The following is a 21782-nucleotide window of genomic DNA, read 5'->3' as shown; positions in this document are numbered from 1 at the left end:
AGCCATGCCATTGGTCTAATGGAGATGGTTTTCAAAGTAGTCAAGCAATTGCTTGTCTCTACGTTGTAGAGATTGTATTGTGAGCAACAAATAACCAGAAGAAAGTACGGGTAAAATTACGATTTCATTTGGAAGGTGCATTTTTTACAGTCTGGATGATCAGAAAGAAAGAGTTTAAGGATAAATGTTTTGCATCTTACACTTTAATTCTCCCAGGTGAGGGCTGGTCAATTGACTGTCATTTTCTTCCTGTCACGCCCTGAATTAGGAAGTATAACTGCTTTTGTTGTGATTTAAAGAGACGCAGGGTTTGTTCAGTTTTTACAATAGTAATTTTTCTTGTACTCCACTCAGTCTAATAAAATATGCGTCACCTTTTCAATTTTAAAAGTACAAAGTTTGCAAACACACATATGGGTTAGAGTGAGGAAGGATAAATTTTAAAACAACTGTTGAGTCCAATCAAACTAAAGGCAACTTGTGAAGATTGATGACTTGCCTGTCTTCAAGCTAAATTCAACAATTCTGCTGCTTTTGAATCTGTTACTTCTGGTGTCAAGATGCAGTCTTATGTATTTATTTTGGCGTTGGTCATGTTTGATTGTCCTCTTTCAAGAAAGCTCCTTGGCACATGGAGTAGTCAGAATCAGTCAGTTCAGTTTCAAAACTTATTGGTTGATTGGTAAAAGGGGAAGAAACCCATTTGGATCTTGATCCTTCAGCTTTTGGCAGCTGAATATGTACAATATAAAAATTGTGTAGTTATCTTTGCCTGCAAGCTCTAGTCACTGGAAAATATGAGAGGATTATACAGTGGGTTTAAAGTTTTAAGCAACTTGAGCTGCTGAGAGGGAGGGAAGGAACTGCTAGCAGAAGTATGAGAAATGGGATGGAACTGTTTCTCTATAACTTTTCCAATTCTGATGATGGGTCATTAACCTGAAACCTTAAATTTTTCTTCCTCTTGATACATTTTGCTGGTTTGCTGAATGTTTTTTGAGCATTTTCTATAAATTTTCAGACTTTGAGAATCCCAGTATTTTCTTTTGTATTAGTTTTGTATAAGTTGATTTCTGTTTTCAATTGAATGTTTGTGAACTGTTCTTTGTATGTGAAATTTCTGTAGGAAATGTATTATTCTCTTAATCAAGCTGTCTTAATTTGAATTTGCTGTACTGTGCGGTTCAATTTTCATTTAAGTGCCTTGCTTTTAATTGATAAGTAAGTAAATAACAACTTTAATTGCCACTTGCAATAATGCATTCCACTAACTGGGAAGAAAAGTATTCTGATCTCTCCTACATGATAGTACTGTTATGTAAGGCATATTTGTTTGAGTGAGAGAGTAGCTTATGACAGCACAATTTTCTATTCCATGTTCTTCAAGTACTCAGAATTGAAGTGCTACCCTATCAATCATAGAATCAGGGGTATTGTATTTGTTGCTCCCGATGCAGTCTCCTCTACATTGGGGAGACTGGACGCCTCCTAGCAGAGCGCTTTAGGGAACATCTCTGGGACTCCCTCACCAATCAACCACACCGCCATGTGGCCCAACATTTCAACTCCTGGGCCTCCTTCACCGCCGCTCCCTCACCACCAGACGTTTGGAGGAAAAACGCCTCATCTTCTACCTCAGAACACTTCAACCCCAGGGCATCGATGTGGACTTCAACAATTTCCTCATTTCCCCTCCCCCCCCCCCCCCCCCTCCCCCCACCTCACCCTAGTTCCAAACTTCCAGCTCAGCACTGTCCCCATGACTTGTCCTACCTGCCTATCTTCTTTTCACGTATCACTCCACCCTCCTCCTTGACCTTCATCCCCTCCCCCACTCACCTATTGTACTCTATGCTACTTTCTCCCCACCCCCACCGTCCTCTAGCTTATCTCTCCACCCTTCAGGCTCTCTGCCTTTATTCCTGATGAAGGGCTTTTGCCTGAAATGTTGATTTTACTGCTCCTCAGATGCTGCCTGAATTGCTGTGCTCTTCAGCACCACTAATCCAGAATCTGGCTTCCAGCATCTGCAGTCATTACTTTTACCTACCTGAATAGATCAGCTTCTCTGGGTGTTGTGCAGATGCCAAATTCAAGTTGCTGCACAGTGAAAGGTCACTTATTGCTATTTGGCAGACAAAAGTTTTCTTAAAGTAGTAGCCCATTACAGTACCTTTCTTGTGAATATACTTTTTGTGTTTCATTTTTCTGAATGTCAGAAATTTGAAACCATAGAATGGAGTTATGGAAGTCATGTTATTGGAGTCAAAAGTATTTTTAGTATCCCAGGGCTTATTTCTGCCTTTCTGATCCAAACATCTGCTCATGTGAATCATTTTCCAATTGATCAAGATTAAATCAGCTGTAGTTTTTATAGTTTGCTTGTTTATCTGTGTTATTCAAAACCTTTAAAATTTTGGTTTAATTTACTTTCTCAATTGCAGTTTGTATTTGGTTTAAGTAAATGTGAAATGGTTAATTGAGCAAAATTATTGGATTTCTATCAAAGGCACCTAAACTTTAGGTTGTTTTCTGACTAATGCATTGAATTGCTTGCCTAAAACAGGGGAACTTCTGTTTCATCTGTCCTAGTCTATTCAGGTCAATGCTGCAGTTAAGAAAGTACAGCAATGTCGCTACTCCCTCATAATGCAAAGGAAATTCGGTATTACCACAACGACTCGTGGAAATTTTTATAGATGCACCACAGTTTGATATGGCAACTGCTGTGCCCAGACTGCAAGAAATTCCACAGTTGTGTACACAGCCCAGTTCTTCACGCAAATCAACCATACTTCCATTGATTCTATCAATACTTTCCTCTGCCTTGGAAAAGCAACCAACATAATCAAAGACTCCCTCATAGCCCAACCATGCCTGCTTTCACCCTCTTCCAACAGGCAGAAGATACAAACATTTGCAATCATGCACCAACAAATTCAAGAACAGTTTCTTCCCACTGTTATTACTTATGAATGAATTCTTATCTATTAGTGTTGATCTTTCTCTGCGCCTTCTCTGTAGCTGTAACACTATATTCTGCATTCTCTTCTATTACCCGGATGTGCTTATGTCAGGTATGATTTGTCTAGTTAGGATGCAATACAGTACTTTGCACTAAATCTTGCTACATGTGATAATAAATCAAATCAAATCCAAACAACCCAGTTCAAATTGTTATTTTTGTGATTGGTAAAATGATTGTGCCAAGATGATAGTTTGGAATCTTTTGCTGAACTGAATTTTGATTAGCTGATGAGATTATTGGCTGAAACATTTGATATTTTTTAAACTATTTGATTTTTGGAGTATGAGATAGGGAATTTAAAGTATGTTGTATGAAGAACACAAATACCTCTCTACTGGATTTTATGAAAAAAATTAATTTGAAACCATTTGTATGATTTCAGTAGCTGGAAAATCTGAGGTAGAAGACTTGTGATTTGAAAGTGCTTGCTTTTAATTATGGAGAATTCTAAAATCTATAAATTCTGGCACCTTCAGTGGGAATTCAAGCTGGGCTCAGTTGGGTTATGTGGGAATCAATGTCAGAGTGCATAGAGACAGACATAGTTGACATATGGTATGTACAGTGTTAGAATGTTCAACCAAAAGGAAGCATGACTGTGCAGCCCTGGTACGCAAACAGTGCTGTAACAATATTGCTTCAAACTGACCAGTCCTGTGTTTTGTATGCTGGAGTTTTAGGAAAGTCAAACTCTAATAATAACAACAAATAAAACTTGCACATCCAGCTTCCTTGAGCTTTTAATGACTGATCCATGACCTACAAGTGGCAAAGTGTAAGTATGGGGTTTGGGGATAAGAATGAGATTAAGATTTATACCATTTCATGTTGCTTCGATTTGCCAAAAGCCCCACTCCAACCACTAATCACCACCAAAAACATGGAATAATTTAAATCCTTCAAATGTCAATTTGAACTAGCTTACCAGCTGAGATTTAATTTGTCTGTTGTGTGTTGTGAATTAAGTTGTGTTGCTAAAAGCAGTCTTCTGGTTTGCTACCTAACTCCTTGATGAGATCATCCTGCTCTACTATTTAATGACATTCAAACAATTTGAATGAATGAAAATTAATGAGAATGGATATGATACTGAGGTTATGTATATTATGGTGTAGCAGTGATATGAATCAGGTGCAAGAGACTGAAGAAAAGATGGAATAGCTTGCACTAATGGGAGATGTACTTACCATTCTGTACGGTAATGTGAATGAAAGAGTTTCCAGACACCTACCATAGTCAGAAAACAGTCATTCTTGGTAAAGTGAAACCACTGTAGGTTACAAGTTGAATGAAGAGACAAAAATAGCCATTTCTCCAATGTGCAGAATTAACTCCAAGCAAAAAGCCGCATTCTGCTTCCACCACCCTCACAGGTAACGGGTTCTACATCATTAGCACACAATGCATAAAAATGTTATCCCTCACATACTCCTGTGGATTCTGGGCAATCCAAGATGGAGGACGGGAAAAAAAATTTGATTTTAAGAGCTGCTCTTTATTGAGGTATTTTAGGTGTTGGAGCTGATTATTATTTTATCAGCTGTTGCATTGTTTTGGACATTTGGAGGAAAAGATCAAAACAACAACACTTTAAAAATGAGACTGGTACAGTTGGGAAAAGGAACAAGTCAAACAGTCAGGGTAGGCAGGAACAAAGCAGAGTGTGAGGTAGGACTGATAAATTAAACTATTTATTTCAATGCAAAAGGCCAACAGGGAAGGCAGCTGAACTCTGGGCATGGTTAGAAACATGGGACTGTGATATCATAGCAATTACAGAGACGTGGCTCAGGGTAGGGCAGAACTGACAGGTTACTGTTCCAGGATACAAATGCTTTAGGAAGAATAGAAAGGTGATGGTGGGGTTGGGGGGGGGAGGAGGGGTGGCGGTGGGCAAAATAGGAGGGGGAGTGGCATTTTTGATCAGAGATAACATTACAGATGTACTTAAGGTGGATATTCCTGGTAATACGTCCAGGGACGATGGTGGAACTGAGAAATAGGAAAGGGATGATCACCTTATTGGGATTGTACTTACTATAGACCCCACAATATTCAGCGAGAAATTGAAAAGCACACTTGTAAGGCGGTCTCAATTATCTTTAAGAATAATAGGGGATTTTAACTTTCCGAATATAGACTGGGACGGCCGTGGTGTTAAGTGTTTAGATGGAGAGAAATGTAAGCATGTACAGAAACTTTTCCGATTCAGTATGTGGATGTACCTACTACAGAATGTGCAAAACCTGACCTACTCTTGGGAAATAAAACAGGGCAGGTGATTGAGGTGTCGATGGTGGAGCCCTTTGGGGCCAGCAACCATAATTCAATTAGTTTTAAAATAGTGATGGAAAAAGATAGACAGGACGTAAAAGTTCACATTCTGAGGAATCCCTATGTTGATAGTGTCAGGCAAGAACTTTGAAAAGTAGGGGTGGGGGTGGGAGTGGATGTTTGCGAGTAAAAGAATGTCTGGAAAATGGAAAGCCTTCAAAAATGAATAATAAGACTCCAGAGACAGTATGACCCCGTTAGGGCGATAGGGAATTCTGGATGACTAGAGAAATGGAAGTTTTGGTTAAGAAAAAAAAGGAAGTGTATGTCAAGTAGATAGCCGAGATCGAGTGAATCCTTGGAGTATAAAGGCAGTTGGAGTATACTTCAGAAGGAAATCAGGAGGGCAAAAGGGACATGAGGTAATTTTGGCGAATAGGGTTAAGGAGAATCAAAAGGTCTTTTATAAATACATTAAGGACAAAAGGATAATTAAGAGGAGAATAAGACCCCTCAAAGACCAGCAAGGCATCCTATGTATGAAACTGTAGGAGATGGGGGAGATACTAAATGACTATTTTGCATCAGTGTTTGCTGTGGAACAGGACATGGAAGATACGGAATGTGGGGAAATAGATGGTGACATCTTGAAAAATGTCCATATTATAGAGGTAGTGGTACTGGTTGTCTTAAAACACACAAAAGTAGATAAATCCCCAGGACTTGATCAGGTGTACTCTAGAACTCTGGAAAGCTAGGGAAGTGATTGCTGGGCCCCTTGCTGAGATATTTGTATCATCAATAGTCACAGGTGCGGTGCAAGAAGACTGGAGGTTGGCTAATGTGGTGCCACTATTGAAGAAAGGTGGTAAGGAAAAGCCAGGGAACTATAGACTGGTGAGCCTGATATCAGTTGTGGGCAAGTTGTTGGAGGGAATCCTCTGGGACATGATGTACATATATTCGGAAAGGCAAGAACTGATTAGGAATACAATAGTCAACATGGCTTTGTGCATGGGAAATCATGTCTCACTAACTTGATTGGGTTTCTTTTGAAGAAGTAATGAAGAGGATTGATGAGGGCAGAGCAGTGGACATGATCTATATGGACTTCAGGAAGACATTCGACAAGGTTCCTCATGGGCCGCTGGTTAGCAAGTTAGATCTCTCAGAATACAGGGAGAACTAGCCATTTGGATACAGAATTGCCTCAAAGGTAGAAGACAGAGGGTGGTGGTGGAGGATTGCTTTTCGCAGTGGAGGCCTATGATCAGTGGTGTGCCACAAGGATCGGTGCTGTGTCCACTGCTTTTCTTCATTGATAAATGATTTGAATGTGAATAGGAGGTATGGTTAGTACAGCTGCAGATGACAGCAAAATTGAAGGCGTAGTGGATAGCAAAGAAGGTTAACTCAGAGTGCAATGAAATTTTGATCAGATGGGCCAACAGGTCGAGAAATGGCACATGGAATTTAATTTAGATAAATGTAAGGTGCTTCATTTTGGAAAGGCAAATCAGGGCAGGACTTACGCTCTTAGTGATAAGGTCCTTGGGTGGGTTGTTGAATAAAGAGACCTTGGAGTGCAGGTTCATAATTCCTTAAAAGGGGATGCGCAGGTAGATAGGAAAGTGAAGAAGGTGTCTTGTATGCTTTCCATTATTGGTCAGAACATTTGAGTATAGGAGTTGCGATATCATGCTGTGGCAGTACAGGACATTCATTAGGCCACTTCTGGAATATTGTGTACAATTCTGGTCTCCCTCCTATCGGAAGGATATTGTAAAACTTGAAAGGATTCAGAATAGATTTACAAGCATGTTACCAGCACTGGAGGATTTGAGCTATAAGAAGAGGCTGAATAGTCTGAGGCTGTTTTCCCTGGAGCGTCGGAGGCTGAGCGTGGCCTTCTAGAGGTTGATAAAATCATAAAAGGCATGAACAGAGTAAATAGACTTGGTCTTTTTCCTGGGTTGGGGGAGTTAGAACTAGAGGGCATAGGTTTGAGATGAGAGGGGAAAGATATGAAAAGGACCTTGGGGCAACTTTTTCATGTAAAGAGTGGTGCATGTATGGAATGAGCTGCCAGAGGGAGTGGTGGAGGCTGGTACAATTATAACATTTAAAGGCATCTGGAATGGATACCTGAATAGGAAGTGTTTAGAGAGAGATGGGCCAGGTGCTGACAAATGGGACTAGATTAATTATATAATATCTAATCAACATGGACGAGTTGGACCTCCAAAGTATCTGTTTCAATGCAGTATATCTTTGTGACTTTGTCTCTCACTCAGCGTTAAATCCCTGCCATCAAGTTCTTGTAGCATCAGTTAAAGGAAATGGGTTTATTTGTTTACTTCATTTAAATATATTATAATCTTGGGTAAATAAATTCCTCCTCAACCTCTGTTGCTCCTTGGACAGCAATCTTACTTCTTCAATCCAATCAAACTCTTTCATCACTGGACTGTCCAGTAAATCTCCTCTGCATCTTCTTGAGGAGCCTCGCATCCTTGTTAAAATGTGGTGACCAAAAGTGGATGTAGCAATTCTGTTTTGACTTGATCTAGAGAATCAGAAAAACTTCCTTAGACATTGATGAAGACTGAGATCCTATCTGATCGCTAATTACGTGATATTTCTTTCGATCCTCAAAGATTTACACAAATGATTCCCAGGCCCCCCTACCCTGACAGACTTGCGAATAGTTTATCTACTCATGGGGCATGGACCTCTCTACTTGGCCAGTATTTATTGCCTGTCTCTAGTTGCCCTTTTTAGTTATCTTCCACCATTCCTTCTGCCAAAGTATGTCATCTAATACTTTTCTGTTCTAAACTCCGTTTTACACTTGTCTACCCTTTCTGCTAACGTACGTTGTTGCAGTTAATTTCTCGAGATATCTTCTATGCATGTGTAATATTTTGTTCATTCACAGGATGTAGATGTCACGAACTAGGCCAACATTCATTGCCCATTCCTAATCGTCCAGAGGGCTGTTAAGAGTCAACCACATTGCTGTGGGGTCTGGAGTCACATGTAAGCCAGGCCACATAAGAATGGAAGTTTCCTTTCCGAAAGAGTTTTAGTGAATCAGATGGGATTTTTCCAACAATTGTCAATGGTTTTTAATTTCAGATTTTTTATTAAATTAAAATTTCACCATCTACCAAGATTCAAATCCACGTCTCCAGATTGATAGTTGCGTCTCTGGATGAAAATACTGCTCGGTCATTCTCTACCTTACAACGATAGTCATGTATAAAAATTGATCTCTGACTCATGCCCAGAAAATCTCAACTCTTAGTTGCTAACCAATCACTGTCTCTGCTGCAGGCTGATTGTCTTTCTCTATCAGGCTCTATCTCTGTCGTTCTCACAAGTGCTCTCACGTTCTCTCTGTCTCTCTCTCACTTTCCCCCCTTTCCTCCTCGTCACTACTACAGGAATAGAGCAGGAGAACAAGACTGTCTGGATTCTTGTTTAGTGAGCTGATGTGGCCTGAATCAGCCAAGTGGCTCCCTTCTATACTATGTATGGTTATAGTAGAGTAACTCCAATCAATTGAGTAAGTCTTTTAAATGAGAGTTAGGCCATTTAGGGAGTATGTCACAAAATACTTCAGGTGTCCAAAGGGTAATGGAATTCTGGACTTTCACAAAATGCATCTGAGACTTGATTAATTTATAGTTCCAGTACTTAGCAGTAGTTCTTTGTTAGATAAGGTTTTGAAGGTTATAAGACCATCAGAGGTGGATGAAGTCACGAAACGGGTTTAGTGTATCCAAGCAGAGCTGGGTCTAATTTATTTTCAAGTAGCCTTATGCACGTGATCTGAGAGGCACGGCAAAGTGGAGAATTCAATTCACAAAACACAAACATGGAATAGTTTTTAACCCTCGTGCAAACATTCTTCAGTAAATGCTGTAAATAGTTTTGTAATTAGTAGGATCTTTGTATGCTGCAATGTTGTAAGAGGGGTAAGTTAACATTGCTAGGAAGTTTTAATCTCTAGTTAAAACTTAAGATATGACAATATTCACAACTCAAAAGCATTGAAGTCCGTGAAGTCAGCTTCCCTCTCTATCATTGCATACTAGAATTCATGCTTGGTGATATTCTGTTAAGTAGCAGGTGTTCTCTCTGGTCATCTTACCTACTAATGTTTTCAGCATGTTTAATTTATTTCGCTTCTCATTGACAACCTGGCCTGAGACAAAAGAAAAATACTCTTGAGTATCTGAGGAGGGGAATAGAATGAAAGTGAGGAGATGGTGGCGTAGTGTTACTACCACTGAATTAATAACCCAGCAATCTAGGCTAATGCTCTTGGAAGAGGGGCTCAAATCCCACCATGTCTGCTGCTGAAATTGAAACAAAATTTGGAATAAAGGAAGCTTGGCTCAGCAATGGTTATGATGAAATAATTTTTGATTGTTGGTTCATTAATGTTCTTGCGGGGACAAAATCTGCTTTTCTTACCTGGCCTTGTCAACATTTGTTTCCAAACACTCAATGTTGGGATTGACTCTTAAATGCCCTCGGAAATGTTCCAGCAAGCCATTTGGCTCTAGGGTATGATATCAATATGTGGCAGATTAATGGAGAAACAACTGGACTCCACCAGTTTATTCTGTGCATGTGTGTGCATTATATAAATGCACACAAATGGTAACGGTGCTATTACACTCCTTTTGTCCTTAAATTTGGAGAAGGATCTTGACCTGTTCAGATCTGAGACTGAGAAGACTTTCTCTTTAACTCACTGAACTGTGAAAATAACAATTGCTTTTGTGATGTGCCTCACAAAATGATTGACATAATGAAGGTTAGTTTTCTTTTATCAGTATCATTCAGTACCTGCTGAATATATTATGGAGGAACAGAAAAGAAATGACAATTGAAGAATCTTAGAGTTTCTGGTCTTTGTGATAAGATATCAGGAATGGGATTTAAGCCCACGATCTTTAATTAGTTGCTTGACTTGTCTGTGAGACAGCTCTCCCAATTTTGGCAGTATTCTGGTAATATGAATAGGAAGGGTTTAAGAGAGACATGGGACAAATGTTGAGCAAGTGGGACTAGATTAATTGTAGGATATTTGGTCTGCATGGATGAGTTGGACCAAAGGGTCTGTTTCTGTGCTGCATATTTCTCCATGGCCTGAATATTACACAGTGGTGTTTTGGCAACTGTATCAGGAGTGGTGTTTTCTGATTCTTTTCAGTTTATAGAAGGGTGTTTTGGAACTAATGGAATTATACTTTTGCTGGTGTCTAAAATGTTTGAATTGAATTGCAAGTGGCTAGTTTGGATTATTCTATTTTAAATTTGTTTATTTTGCTATTAAATCAAAATCTGCATCATTGAGTGCTAATGTTTCTGGAGAGATCACTTGAGTCATAATTTTACTTGGCTTGTTTTTAACTGCCATGCCAGGTTCCTAATTGGGATCTGACTTTTTAAATAATAACATCTGGTGAGATCATGACAGAAGGGATTCTTGAAAAGCTTATACTTCTTGGTGCCAGTCAGTGATTGTTTTCAGTGAAATCTTCCATGCTAATGAACAAGATTCAAGAGCAATTTTTATTTGCATAAAGGAAGAATAGTTCAAAAATAGTTCAATCAAATTAGGTGGATTTTAATTCATTCACGAATGTGACCATCACTAGCTAGGACAGCATTTCATTGTCCATCTGTTGGATGAATTGTTCAGTAGCTTCAATTGTTTCAAAACCCTTTTGGAAATTAAGATTAGACCCTCAGGAAAATCTGCAAGTCTTCATTTAATGGAGGAGGATACTATTTACTATAATTAATTTTATGCTGAGAGGAATAATTATTTGACATGCAAAAGTACATTTTCTGCAGACACTACAAGAAGGTTGTTGTATTCAAAGATATGGATTGTGTTAGCATTTAAATAATTTTCTGTCATCATCACAAACCCTAGCAATGCATAATGTTTTTGCCAGGTCCTCATAGCACCTGACCTCAATCTGCAGGTCTTCTGCAAATCAAATGGATGTTCTGTATAAGGAACAACATGATCAGGCTTTGTAGTAAAGCTTTTTTTTGTGTCCTGGTGTAAAATGAAGCATTCCCTACTGCATGGTTCATTTAATTGAAACGTTTCTTGTTTCAGCCTATTTAAATTTTAAAATAAAGAATTTATATGTTCTGCTTTTTGTGTCAATACAAGCACAGAGCTGGTGTAGTTTGTTTTGAATCTACAATACTGGCCACTTCCATGTTGTTTATCCAGTACTCATTCCATTTGTTCAGAGATTTAAAATAGTCCTTTCTAGTTGCAATCAGTTGTAGTCCCTAGTTGAGTCAAATGTGACTTTTATACAAAAAGATTTGAATTTGTACAAGTTTCTACAAATTTGTACAAAAGCAAAATACTGTGGATGCTACAGATCTGAACAAAATAGTGTTGGAGAAACTCAGCAGGTCTTGTAGAATCTGTGGAGAGAGAAACAAATTGTTGCACGTCCAGTATGACTCCTGTTCAGAATTGTAAAATAAAATGACATTCAGTTAGCATTACTATTTCACAAAGTATTCTGGGTTGCATTTTTAATTCTGTTTCCTATTTGTTACTAGGAACAATTTTATTTTGTAGCAATGCAAATATTCAATATTGTAAAAACTCTGCACCAGTGAAATTAAGACATTTTGCATTATGTCAATCATGGGCGGCATGGTGGCAGTGGTTAGCATGCTGCCTCACAGCGCCAGAGAGCTGGGTTCAATTCCCACCTCAGGCGACTTACTGTGTGGAGTTTGCACATTCTCCCCATGTCTGCGTGGGTTTCCTCCAAGTGCTCCGGTTTCCTCCCACAGTCCAAAGATGTGCAGGTCAGGTGAATTGGCCATGCTAAATTGCCCGTAGTGTTAGGTGAAGTGGTGAAGTGGGTGGGTTGTGCTTCGGCGGGTCGGTGTGGACTTGTTGGGCCGAAGGGCCTGTTTCCACACTAAGTAATCTAATCATACAGCAGTGTGTAACTGCTTTGGCTCAAATCGAAGCAGTTCTGCCTTGAGTGAACATACACTTGTTTTTGAGTGGTTCAGCCATTGTTAGGCATCCATTTCTGCATATTCTAAGATTCTTTGACTTTTGTGTGTTCAAGGCAAGTTGGTAAGAAAAAAGACAAACCTGAAAGAGGGTGGTGGTTGAGGATTGTTTTCTGGAATGGAGGCCTGTGACCAGCGATGTTCCACAGGGATCAGTGTTGAGTTCACTGTCGTTTGTCATTTATATGAATGAGAATATAAGAAGTAGGGTTAATATGTTTGCAGATGACACCAAAATTATTGATTATAGTGGACAGTGAGGAAGGTTATCGTAAGATTACAAGGGGAATTTGATCACTGGGCCAAGGGGTAGCAGATGGAGTTTAATTTCAATAAATGCAAGGTGTTGCGCTTTGGTCGGACAAACAAAACATGGCTTACACAGTTAATGGTAGGACCCTGGGGAGTGTTGTAGAACAGAGAATCTTTTGGATTCAGGTACATACTGCATCGCAGGTAGACAGTGGTAAAGAAGGCATTTGATAAGCTTGCCTTCATTGCTCAGACCATTCAGTACAAGAGTTGGGATGTCATGTTGCAGTTGTGCAGAATGTTGGTGAGACTACATTTGGAGGGCTATGGGCCAACCACAGGAAAATGGGACTAATTTACTTTGGGAAAGTTGGTCAGCATGAAGGAGTTGGACCGAATGGTCTGTTTCTGTGCTGTATAGCTATGACTCTTTAAGTTACAAAGGTTATCTTAGAATTTTTATTTATTCATGGGATTTGCACCACAAGAGGGCCCACCAAATTTTTTTTTAGTCTAATAGGCCACTTGTAGAATGATTTTATGGTGTTAATGAAATGCCAAATGTTTACTGTGGTTGTTCAGAGCACATTGCTGGTGGTAGGTATCTAAGGTGGTAGAGGCTACAAATTTGTATAATTCCCCCATCCAAAACCTTCCAATTTGAAAAGCAAAAGTTCAGTATTTGGTGACCATGCAGTTAAATGCTTTTAATATATACTCTCAGCTGGGGAATCTTTATTCATTTAAAAATTTCAGTTTGCATCTTTCTGAATGGATGCATGACCAGTATGTTTCTGGTTGTAAATATGACACAAACTGCATTGTATCTTGCATTCTTGTATCCCCAGTTTTCATATCCTGTTTGTCAAATCAATGGCAATACAAGATGTTAATTGGAAAGTTATTTATCTGATATAAACTCATCTAATGTTTCTGTAACTAGACTCCAGAGATCATCTGTCTGACTGTGGGTATACAATTCTGTAGGTGCAGTGAAATCTAAGTCTTATGTCTGAAGCTACAGAGTGTAGAGGATGCGGAGGTATATTCAGGTACCGAGAGCTGAACCTGAACAAGTCTACAGGTTTAACACTGGGTGGGAACCAAGACCCTTGCTCTCCTGTGGTAAGTTAGAACAATGTACCTTTATATTTATACAGTAGTTTATCTAGATTTATGTAATAAAACCATATTTCTATGGGAGATGCAATTGTTTGATATTTGAAAAATAGGATGCTAGCACATTCTTTTGCAACAATCTTTCTTTTAAAAAAGCTATGAACTGATTTGTACGAGACTTATTTATACAAGTCTATTACATACACATCTTTTAAACCATTGGACTAAAATATTTTAAGTATACCTTAAATGACAGTGTGGAATTTCTGCAAGTTTGATCTCCCATGTAACTTTGGAAAAGCCAGAGAAAATTGTTGTTTGTACCGTTTGTTGTATTCTGCTGATCCTTCACTGAAGTTATGATAGATTTTCAGAAAATCTAATGAAAATTGTGTTGAGGAAATGTGTTGAAGTAAATGTTGCATTGTGAATTCTTAAAGCCAAGTTTGTACTTAATATTTCCCTAGTTTACAGCGTATTTATATCTCTGGAACATACAATGTTTCCCACTGGACCCTTGTTGACATCTATTGTATCATAATATCATAGATCTCTCTGAAGTTTGCGCTTAGTTTTTTGCTGGAGGAAGATGCCCCAACTAATTCATCCTTTTTTGCTAGTTATAATCTTTATGTCTCTCAGAATTCTAGTAAAACTTTTTTTATACATACTCCAGTGACTCTAACTGGAGATCAGAAAGTTCACAATATTTTGAGTGTGCTCGAACCAAGATTCCCTGTGGGTTTGGCATAACTTCTGTTGTTTTCAATTCTATCTAGGGATAATGCCCAGTGTTTTGTTTGAATGCCTTTATTGATCTGCGTCGTTACTTTCCACATTTTGTGCATTCAGGTTCTCATGCCCTTTTAATTAATTATTTTCCAAGGAGTGCGTGGATTTCTTTGTCTTTCAACTAAACTGTACAATTTCACTGTTACCTATGTTGAAGTACTTTTGCCAATTACATATCCGTTTGGCCAGTTAATTAATGTCTATCTGTAATTTATTGTAGTCCTCCTCTGCATTGCTATGCGATTTGGTGTCCTATGCTAGTTTTGAAATGCTGATTCAGATTAATAAGATCCAAATGTTTATGTGAATTGTCAATAAGTTTTCTTTTTTGCATTGATCCTTGATCCTTCTCATCTTTTTTCTAGTTCCTTAACAATTCCTCTATTGTAGTTTATAGTTAATTTACTGGTCCATTCTACTTGCCCATGACCTCAAAAGTTCTGACTTTGGTCTTGAGGCGACAATCATCAATGAAAGTTGTTTTTGGGAACTCTAACATGCCTAACCTAATGTATTAATGAAGGGCTTTTGCCTGAAACGTTGGTTTTCCTGCTCCTCAGATGCTGCCTGGCCTGCTGTGCTTTTCCAGCACCACACTCTCAACTCTAATCTCCAGCATCTGCAGTCCTCACTTTCACCATGTTAATTACCCTTGTATGCCCTTTGTTTATCAACTTCAAAGAATTCAACATTAGTCAAGCATGATTTCCCTTTTGAAAAAAATGAGTTAACTATTCTCATTCTTAGTTTCTAGTTCAATTTTTCTTGCATTTTCATATAAGTCTATCTCTTCCCTAATGTTTAATATGTTGTCCACCAAGTTTATACTTTCTAATCAACCTTTTCAGAGATGTTATAGCACACCTATGGAGCAGTCGGCCTGAACCCGAGTCTCCTAGACTAGAGCTAGTGACATTACCACTGCCACAAGAGCCTTTTCCAAGGCGAAGGTCTTAACCTATTTCCTAATCAACCTGCTTAGTTATTACAAACTTCTGAAATGGGGGGACCCTTGAATCTAGGCCTCATGGCGCAAAGGTAGGGATTCCAACACTGCGCCACAAAAGCCTTCAAGGGATAGTGTTTATTTTTTTAAGGTTAAAAAGTATATTAATAAAGTCCTATTTATTCTAAATATCTTGTATTTTATTCTAATGTCAGCTCATCTTGGTCTCCCTGGTAAATGGTGATGCAAAATAATGATTGATATGTTTGCCATTTTGCTGTTTTGAATTGTAAATTTATCACATCTATTTCTTAGATGTCACATCCCTAACCTTTTTAATATTTGTCTACGTAGAATACCATTTTCATATTCCATGTTCAGCTGTTATTGGAGTTTATGTTTGTCTTACTAATTGTTTTCAATCTCTTGCCTTAGCTTTTTGCATTCCCTTTTGCTACCTTTTCCTTTTGTTGCCTTTTGTATTTATTTATCATATTTCTTCCCTTCAGCTTCAAGTTTGCACTTTTGATTTCTTTAAATATCCATAGTGTAGCCTTACTGGCTAGTTTGCAGGGTACTTTTTCTCTTGGATATTCTTGACAATTAAACTACATATTTCCCACTGCTGATTTTTTTTTTGAATAAAATATTTTGGTTTACTTTCTTTGCATTCAGATCCAGCCCTCTTTACCAGTTTTTTTTCTCTAATAGAGTTACTCTTTATCTTGTACTCTTTGCAATCTTAACTTCATGTTGTGATCACTTCTGAGGACTGCCCCTGTGTATCTCATAACCGTCCTAGTTCATTTTCCATTACTAGATCCTGCAATGCTCCCTCTTTTTACATGAATGGTAAGTAAGGAAAAAGTATCAAATTTAGTCTTTCTTTTTGTAGATTTTTGTCCTGTTCAAATGGCTACTATATTTAATTTCTGACGATGGATAGTTAGTTGAGGCATTTGCAAGCTAAAGATAATTACTTCGAAAAGTAATTCTCAACTATAACACCGTTACGGTTGAGTGTATTATTTTTGTTGTAGCAGTAGAATGTAGTGCCCTTGATTTAGTGCATCAAGGAAGATGCCTTGTATCTGTGTCTTTATTTGTGTATGTCTTGACATGTCTTGCTGTGGGTGTTATTCTCATATCTATTACAGGAAAATACACACCTAATACATTATAGATTAGCAGCTTTCACCCAATAGACGACTGAATAATAATGCATGATGAATTTATGGTTTCTGTTTATTATTACATGTTTATTATAGTTAGTTCCACCAGTAAGGAATTTATTACTGGGCAGTCGAGTGTTTAAGTTGTGTTTCCATACAATTTAACAGTTGAATGCATATATAAACTTACATAACAGTCTACTTTTAGCACATTTATATATTCAACTCTTTTCTGTAATCATATCACTTAAATTGTATTCATTCACCATGTGTCTTCATCCTGCTTTGAAGTCGCTTTCATGATCATTTTCAGCTAGATCAGAACAATCTGAGATGCTGCTGATTAACACACAATTTCCTCGCGATTATCTGTTTTTATTCCTTTTTTTTGGTTTACTGTAATGCAGTAGTAAATTAGAAAGGATGAAGAGATGAAAAAGACGTGAATGGTAACATTTGAGCTGCAAGGCAGTTGTGGTTGCTAATGAATGGTGGAAAATATTGTTTCTCTTCCTGTGACTAGCCTTATCGATCTCCCCCAGCACCCCCCACCCCTAACAAAAATGGAAAAATGGAGGGAATGTGGGGATTTTAATTTTCTCATAGTTCGGCTATGTTAATATACTCCAGTATAAAGATATGGTCCTAAGGACAACTGGTTCCGTTTATTTGCTCTTCCATTTTAATTTTTTTTAAAGTTGCTCATTTGGTCAATGCATTTTTTTGACACTGATTTTAGTTTGTGAATTAGGAATATGAACTGGATGTTAGAAATCTATTTTTAATATGAAGAATAGCTTCTGCTACAATGTGGTAAGTTGTAGGTGGTTGTTGTCTATCTATCTTTCAGCAATTCTAGAAGATAAAAACACATCTCAGCCATATTTTCAGCTTTATCAATGTCAAATTCATTAACCACCTTTAAGTGGTTTGCTGGCTTAGCCTATATGCTTTAATAATGAAAATCATCCATAACTGAATCGGTAAGTGTTAAAGAATTTTACTAATGCACTCAGTGTAATTTGCAATTTCATTGTCTGATTTCTCCATTTAAAGCAGGATTTTGATAAGTATTCTGGAAAAAGAAGTTTATTGCTATTCTGCAGAATGTCTATAAAGATTGTTCCAAACATTTTATATGGTTTATTTAAATATTTACCCTCTGTAGCCCTTCCATTATTGAGCTTCAATTATTCTAGAACACATGATTAAGCATATTAATAAATTAATAAATATGGTTCAGTGCTGATTGGTAAAAATTCGTCTATTAATAAAATGCAATGGTGCTTTTGCTGTGCTTTGTGATTGACATAGCAAGTAGACTATAACCAATGCACTGCAGATGTGATCTGCAAAGCACAGTGCAGTTATTGCTGTGTTCGGTACTCTTAATTAATCATAATCCGTGTATTCCTTTTTATTTTCAAAATCCTATGTTACATCGTAAACTTTTTGATTTCAGCAAGGGCTATCATTTGATGAAATTTGAATGTTCTTTTACTGTTCGAAGTACTCAGGCAAACAGTGTCTAATTATCTTCTCCTGTATTATGCAAATTAATTAAATGATTATGCACCAAAGGGGGCTATCTCAGACTAAAAAAGTTGATTATTTTGATTCTACAGTGAGTACTATACCATCATGTAATATTTTTGTGCATTTTAGATTCTAATGTTCTCTTTAATGTCCTGCTCAAATCTGAATTGATTTTGAAGGAAGGCTGTAATAAAATCTTGCAAAATCTTATGTTGTGTCTTAACATCTGCAACTAAGTTGGACAACTCTTTCAAAGGGCTAAAAAGTGAATGACTATCTTTGTCATACCCTGTGTGCCTCGATAATACTGGGACGTTGGGGATGAGAACTCGTGAATGACAGTGCTTGAATTTCTCAAGTAGATGTTTCCCTGCATAGCCTTCCTTCTGAATGATCCCTCATGTGTTTGTGCTTTCTTTATGTTGCTTCATCTAAGATATCTGCATTTTGTTTCATGCTGCAGTATATTTGTATGATCCAGCCATGCCAACAGCTGTGTAATCAGTGTATCTCTCTTGAATTCTTCTTCCATATTAGATGGGTCAGATAAATTAATTGCTCCAGTTGATTGTGAATAACTCAATTTCAATTCCTCACCTTTTGCAAGTTGCATCTCAAAATTCAGTTTCTCTGTGATCTGGATAAGCAAAGTACTTCCCTAAGCAGTACATCACAAGCCATTACTGTCTTATTTCTATTTATGGACATTGTGTTTCAAAGGTATTAATAAAATATTTTATACTCGGGGTTTTATTTTCATGTTTGCTCATTTTATCAGGGATCTCTTCCGGCTATACATTGACATAGCTGTGTTAGAATCTTAATCTTATGACTTAGAAGGGTGTCATTTGGCCTGTCATCCTTTTTCATGTGACAGACCAAATGATGGCCTTGGAAAGAACTGACCAATTTAGTTCCACACTATAGCACTTTGCAAATAACAATTAGCCCACTTTACATGTCCACTTGCTTTTGCAGATTCCTGCATTTTGTATCCAGGAACTTATTCATATCTTGCATTCCAGACCTTAACGGTACAACAATATTCTCATTTCTCTTGTAGCTCCTGAGCCAATTATTTCAAATCTGTGGTCCTTATTTCCTGATAGATTGCCATTTTTTTTATGAAAACCTCTCGATTTTTGAATACCTGCATTAAGCCTCCCCTTGTCTGCTTGGTAAAGAACAATCCCAGTTTTTCTAAAGCCTTAAAATAACTGAAATCCCTTATCTGCTCTCAACTTGGTAGTTGTTTACTCTGTCCAAAATCTAAACATTTTTCTGAAGTGTGGTGCCCAGAGTTATACAGTATTGCAGCAGAGACCTAACCAAAGATTTGTGAAGGTTTACCAAGACTGATTTTGTTTTGACAGTCAATGCCATTCTCCAATCACTGTTACACTCCCAGTTGGAAACCCACTGAAAGACACTCAATTCAACTTGCATAATACTAAATTCGATACTGCTTCATTCCTCACTGAGTTAGAAATATGCCAACCCTTAGTATGCTGTCCCTCTGTAGAATTGTGCTGGTGCAGCAAGGTGACAAGTGTTTATCAGGTTCCTCTCCACCCTGCTTGTCTTTTTCTCTTCCCTGTCTTTATTATTATATTAGAACCATGAAAAGTTTGTTTCAGTCAGTGTTTAAGTATGGTACTTTATGGCCATTATTTTGTAAATTCATTTGCAACTTAGACCTGTAACTTGTAAGCCTTATTTATAACTTTCTTTGCATAAGCATGCATTCCAACACAATGGACTGCTTTGCTTTTTTTTCTATCCAGCTAGGTCCTGTTCTGTTTACACCATTTTTTAAAATTGTACTCTTGCTGCTTAGTGTTCTTCATTTTCTGTATACCTTATGTCTGCTATGGCTCAGTTCTGGTGCCTTTCTCTTGCAGAGTTAGTTATTAGTGATTATTAATATGTAATTGTAAGTAATTAGAACATTTATATTTCTATAGGAGTATGTGGCTGTTGCAGCGCTTTTCGTCCACGTTACAAACGCCTGGTGGATAACATCTTTCCTGAAGATCCAAAGGTAAGTTAAAAGTGTAATAAAACTGCCAACTGTTTAGTGTTCATGTTTCATTGAACCTTATGGAGCTGCAGCTACTCTAATATTCAAAACAATTGAGCAGAACTTGTCAAATTTGATGATGGAACATAGATAGCCAGGAAAGCAAATTATGAAGCAAGCAGAGTTGACAAAGGAACATAAATAGGTTCAGTGAGTGGTGTTACAACCAAGGCTGGATTAAGTCATTGCTCTAGTACCACTATTCCATGGGTCAACCTGGTCTTAAAAGGTAGGTGATTTTTCTGTATTAATATCGATTGAATTTTAAAGTGTAAATTTCAAACCAAAGACATAGCTGTTGGCCAGTTTTCATGACGGGGATTAAAAATATCTAAGTCAGCCTTTCTGTAAACATTACTTTTAAGTCAGTAAATATCTATCAGTGAACAGGTAACTGCAGAGACCCCTGGAGAGTTGACAGGACTTTGTTAATACTTCGATTTTACAGTTCATGACAGGAGAGGAAAAGAAAGCTAAGCCATTAGCAAAATTCAGAATGAATTTTTTTTATTTTAATTTAGTTAAAAAAATCTTTTGGTTTCAGTTTGAAGGAAACCTGACTGAACGCAGATGCAGGTATAACCTTTCCTAGAAAAGGTGATTGTTCAGAGCAGTAAAGGAGTAAGTCACTTCATCGTGCTTATCATGGAACTAGAGATTAAAACAGACTTCTCTGCAAAGGTCGGCGTTCAGTTTGAAGAAAGTACGTTGGCCAATGGATTTTCTTGAATGTGAAAGGATAAAATGCAGAATATCCAAATCTGTTGCTTTGGCACAGGTGGGCACATCACTAATCTCCCACAGTCTTCTCTGAAGCCTTCCAAACACAGTTTGCTCAGAAAATACGTGTTCTCAAGGTTGTTCAGTCACTTGCAAAAAAAATTCTACTTTGAATCCAATAAGAGAGCTTTCTGTAACTGATGAATTAGGTGAGTTGAGCAGCTTGCTCTTAGTAAGCATTTCCAACTTGGCTTCTGCTTAGCATGCTTTTCTTCCAGCACAGCTTGTTCTTACCGAGCTTTCCAACAACTAAATCAGTCAAAACAAGCACCTTCCAAACCAGTCATTTTTCAAAACAGTCTCCATAGGGGTCTACAGTAAAGCAAGAACTTATCACTAGTTATGTGCTTTATACAAAGCCTTGTTTGAAAAAGCTCCAATGTCCATTATGAATTTCTAGCAACTTTGTTTTAAGAAACTGTTCCAGGTATTTATGCACAACATGAAATAAATCAATTTTCCAAAATCTTTCAAAGCCTAAGTTTTCTCACCAATATTAAATGTAAAGTGATTTCATAACCTCCATTGGGGAAAGGGAAATACCATTTGTAGTTGCAATTCATTCTATCTACCTCTGACAATATTTCACCCATCTTGCTTGATAATATTCCATCTGCCTCTGACTTAACAGTATTCAGTAACTCTGCTTCCAGGGGTTCCAAAGATTCATGGCCCTGTGGGGAATAAAAAGGTTTTGTCTCCTTTCTGTTTCTTTGGGCG

The 21782-nt window shown here is 37.7% G+C and overlaps 1 protein-coding gene across 4 annotated transcripts in view; it reads left to right on the top strand.

The window, feature by feature from the left end:
- LOC132814652 (protein EFR3 homolog A-like) overlaps window positions 1–21782 on the top strand; it is a 159759-nt gene that overhangs the window by 12361 nt on the left and 125616 nt on the right. For 3 of the 4 annotated variants that reach the window (XM_060823555.1, XM_060823554.1, XM_060823553.1), the window contains exons 3-4: window positions 13625–13762; window positions 20167–20243. In XM_060823555.1, coding sequence (XP_060679538.1) covers window positions 13672–13762; window positions 20167–20243 — 168 coding nt within the window. In that variant the 5' untranslated portion in view covers window positions 13625–13671. The remainder of the gene's footprint in view (window positions 1–13624; window positions 13763–20166; window positions 20244–21782) is intronic. The other variant, XM_060823556.1, reaches the window with a different exon arrangement.

This window comes from Hemiscyllium ocellatum, chromosome 4, assembly GCF_020745735.1.
Source record: "Hemiscyllium ocellatum isolate sHemOce1 chromosome 4, sHemOce1.pat.X.cur, whole genome shotgun sequence".
NCBI classification, from domain to species: domain Eukaryota; kingdom Metazoa; phylum Chordata; class Chondrichthyes; order Orectolobiformes; family Hemiscylliidae; genus Hemiscyllium; species Hemiscyllium ocellatum.
Note: the sequence above shows the minus strand (reverse complement) of the source record. Positions and strands in the feature narration are given on the sequence as shown.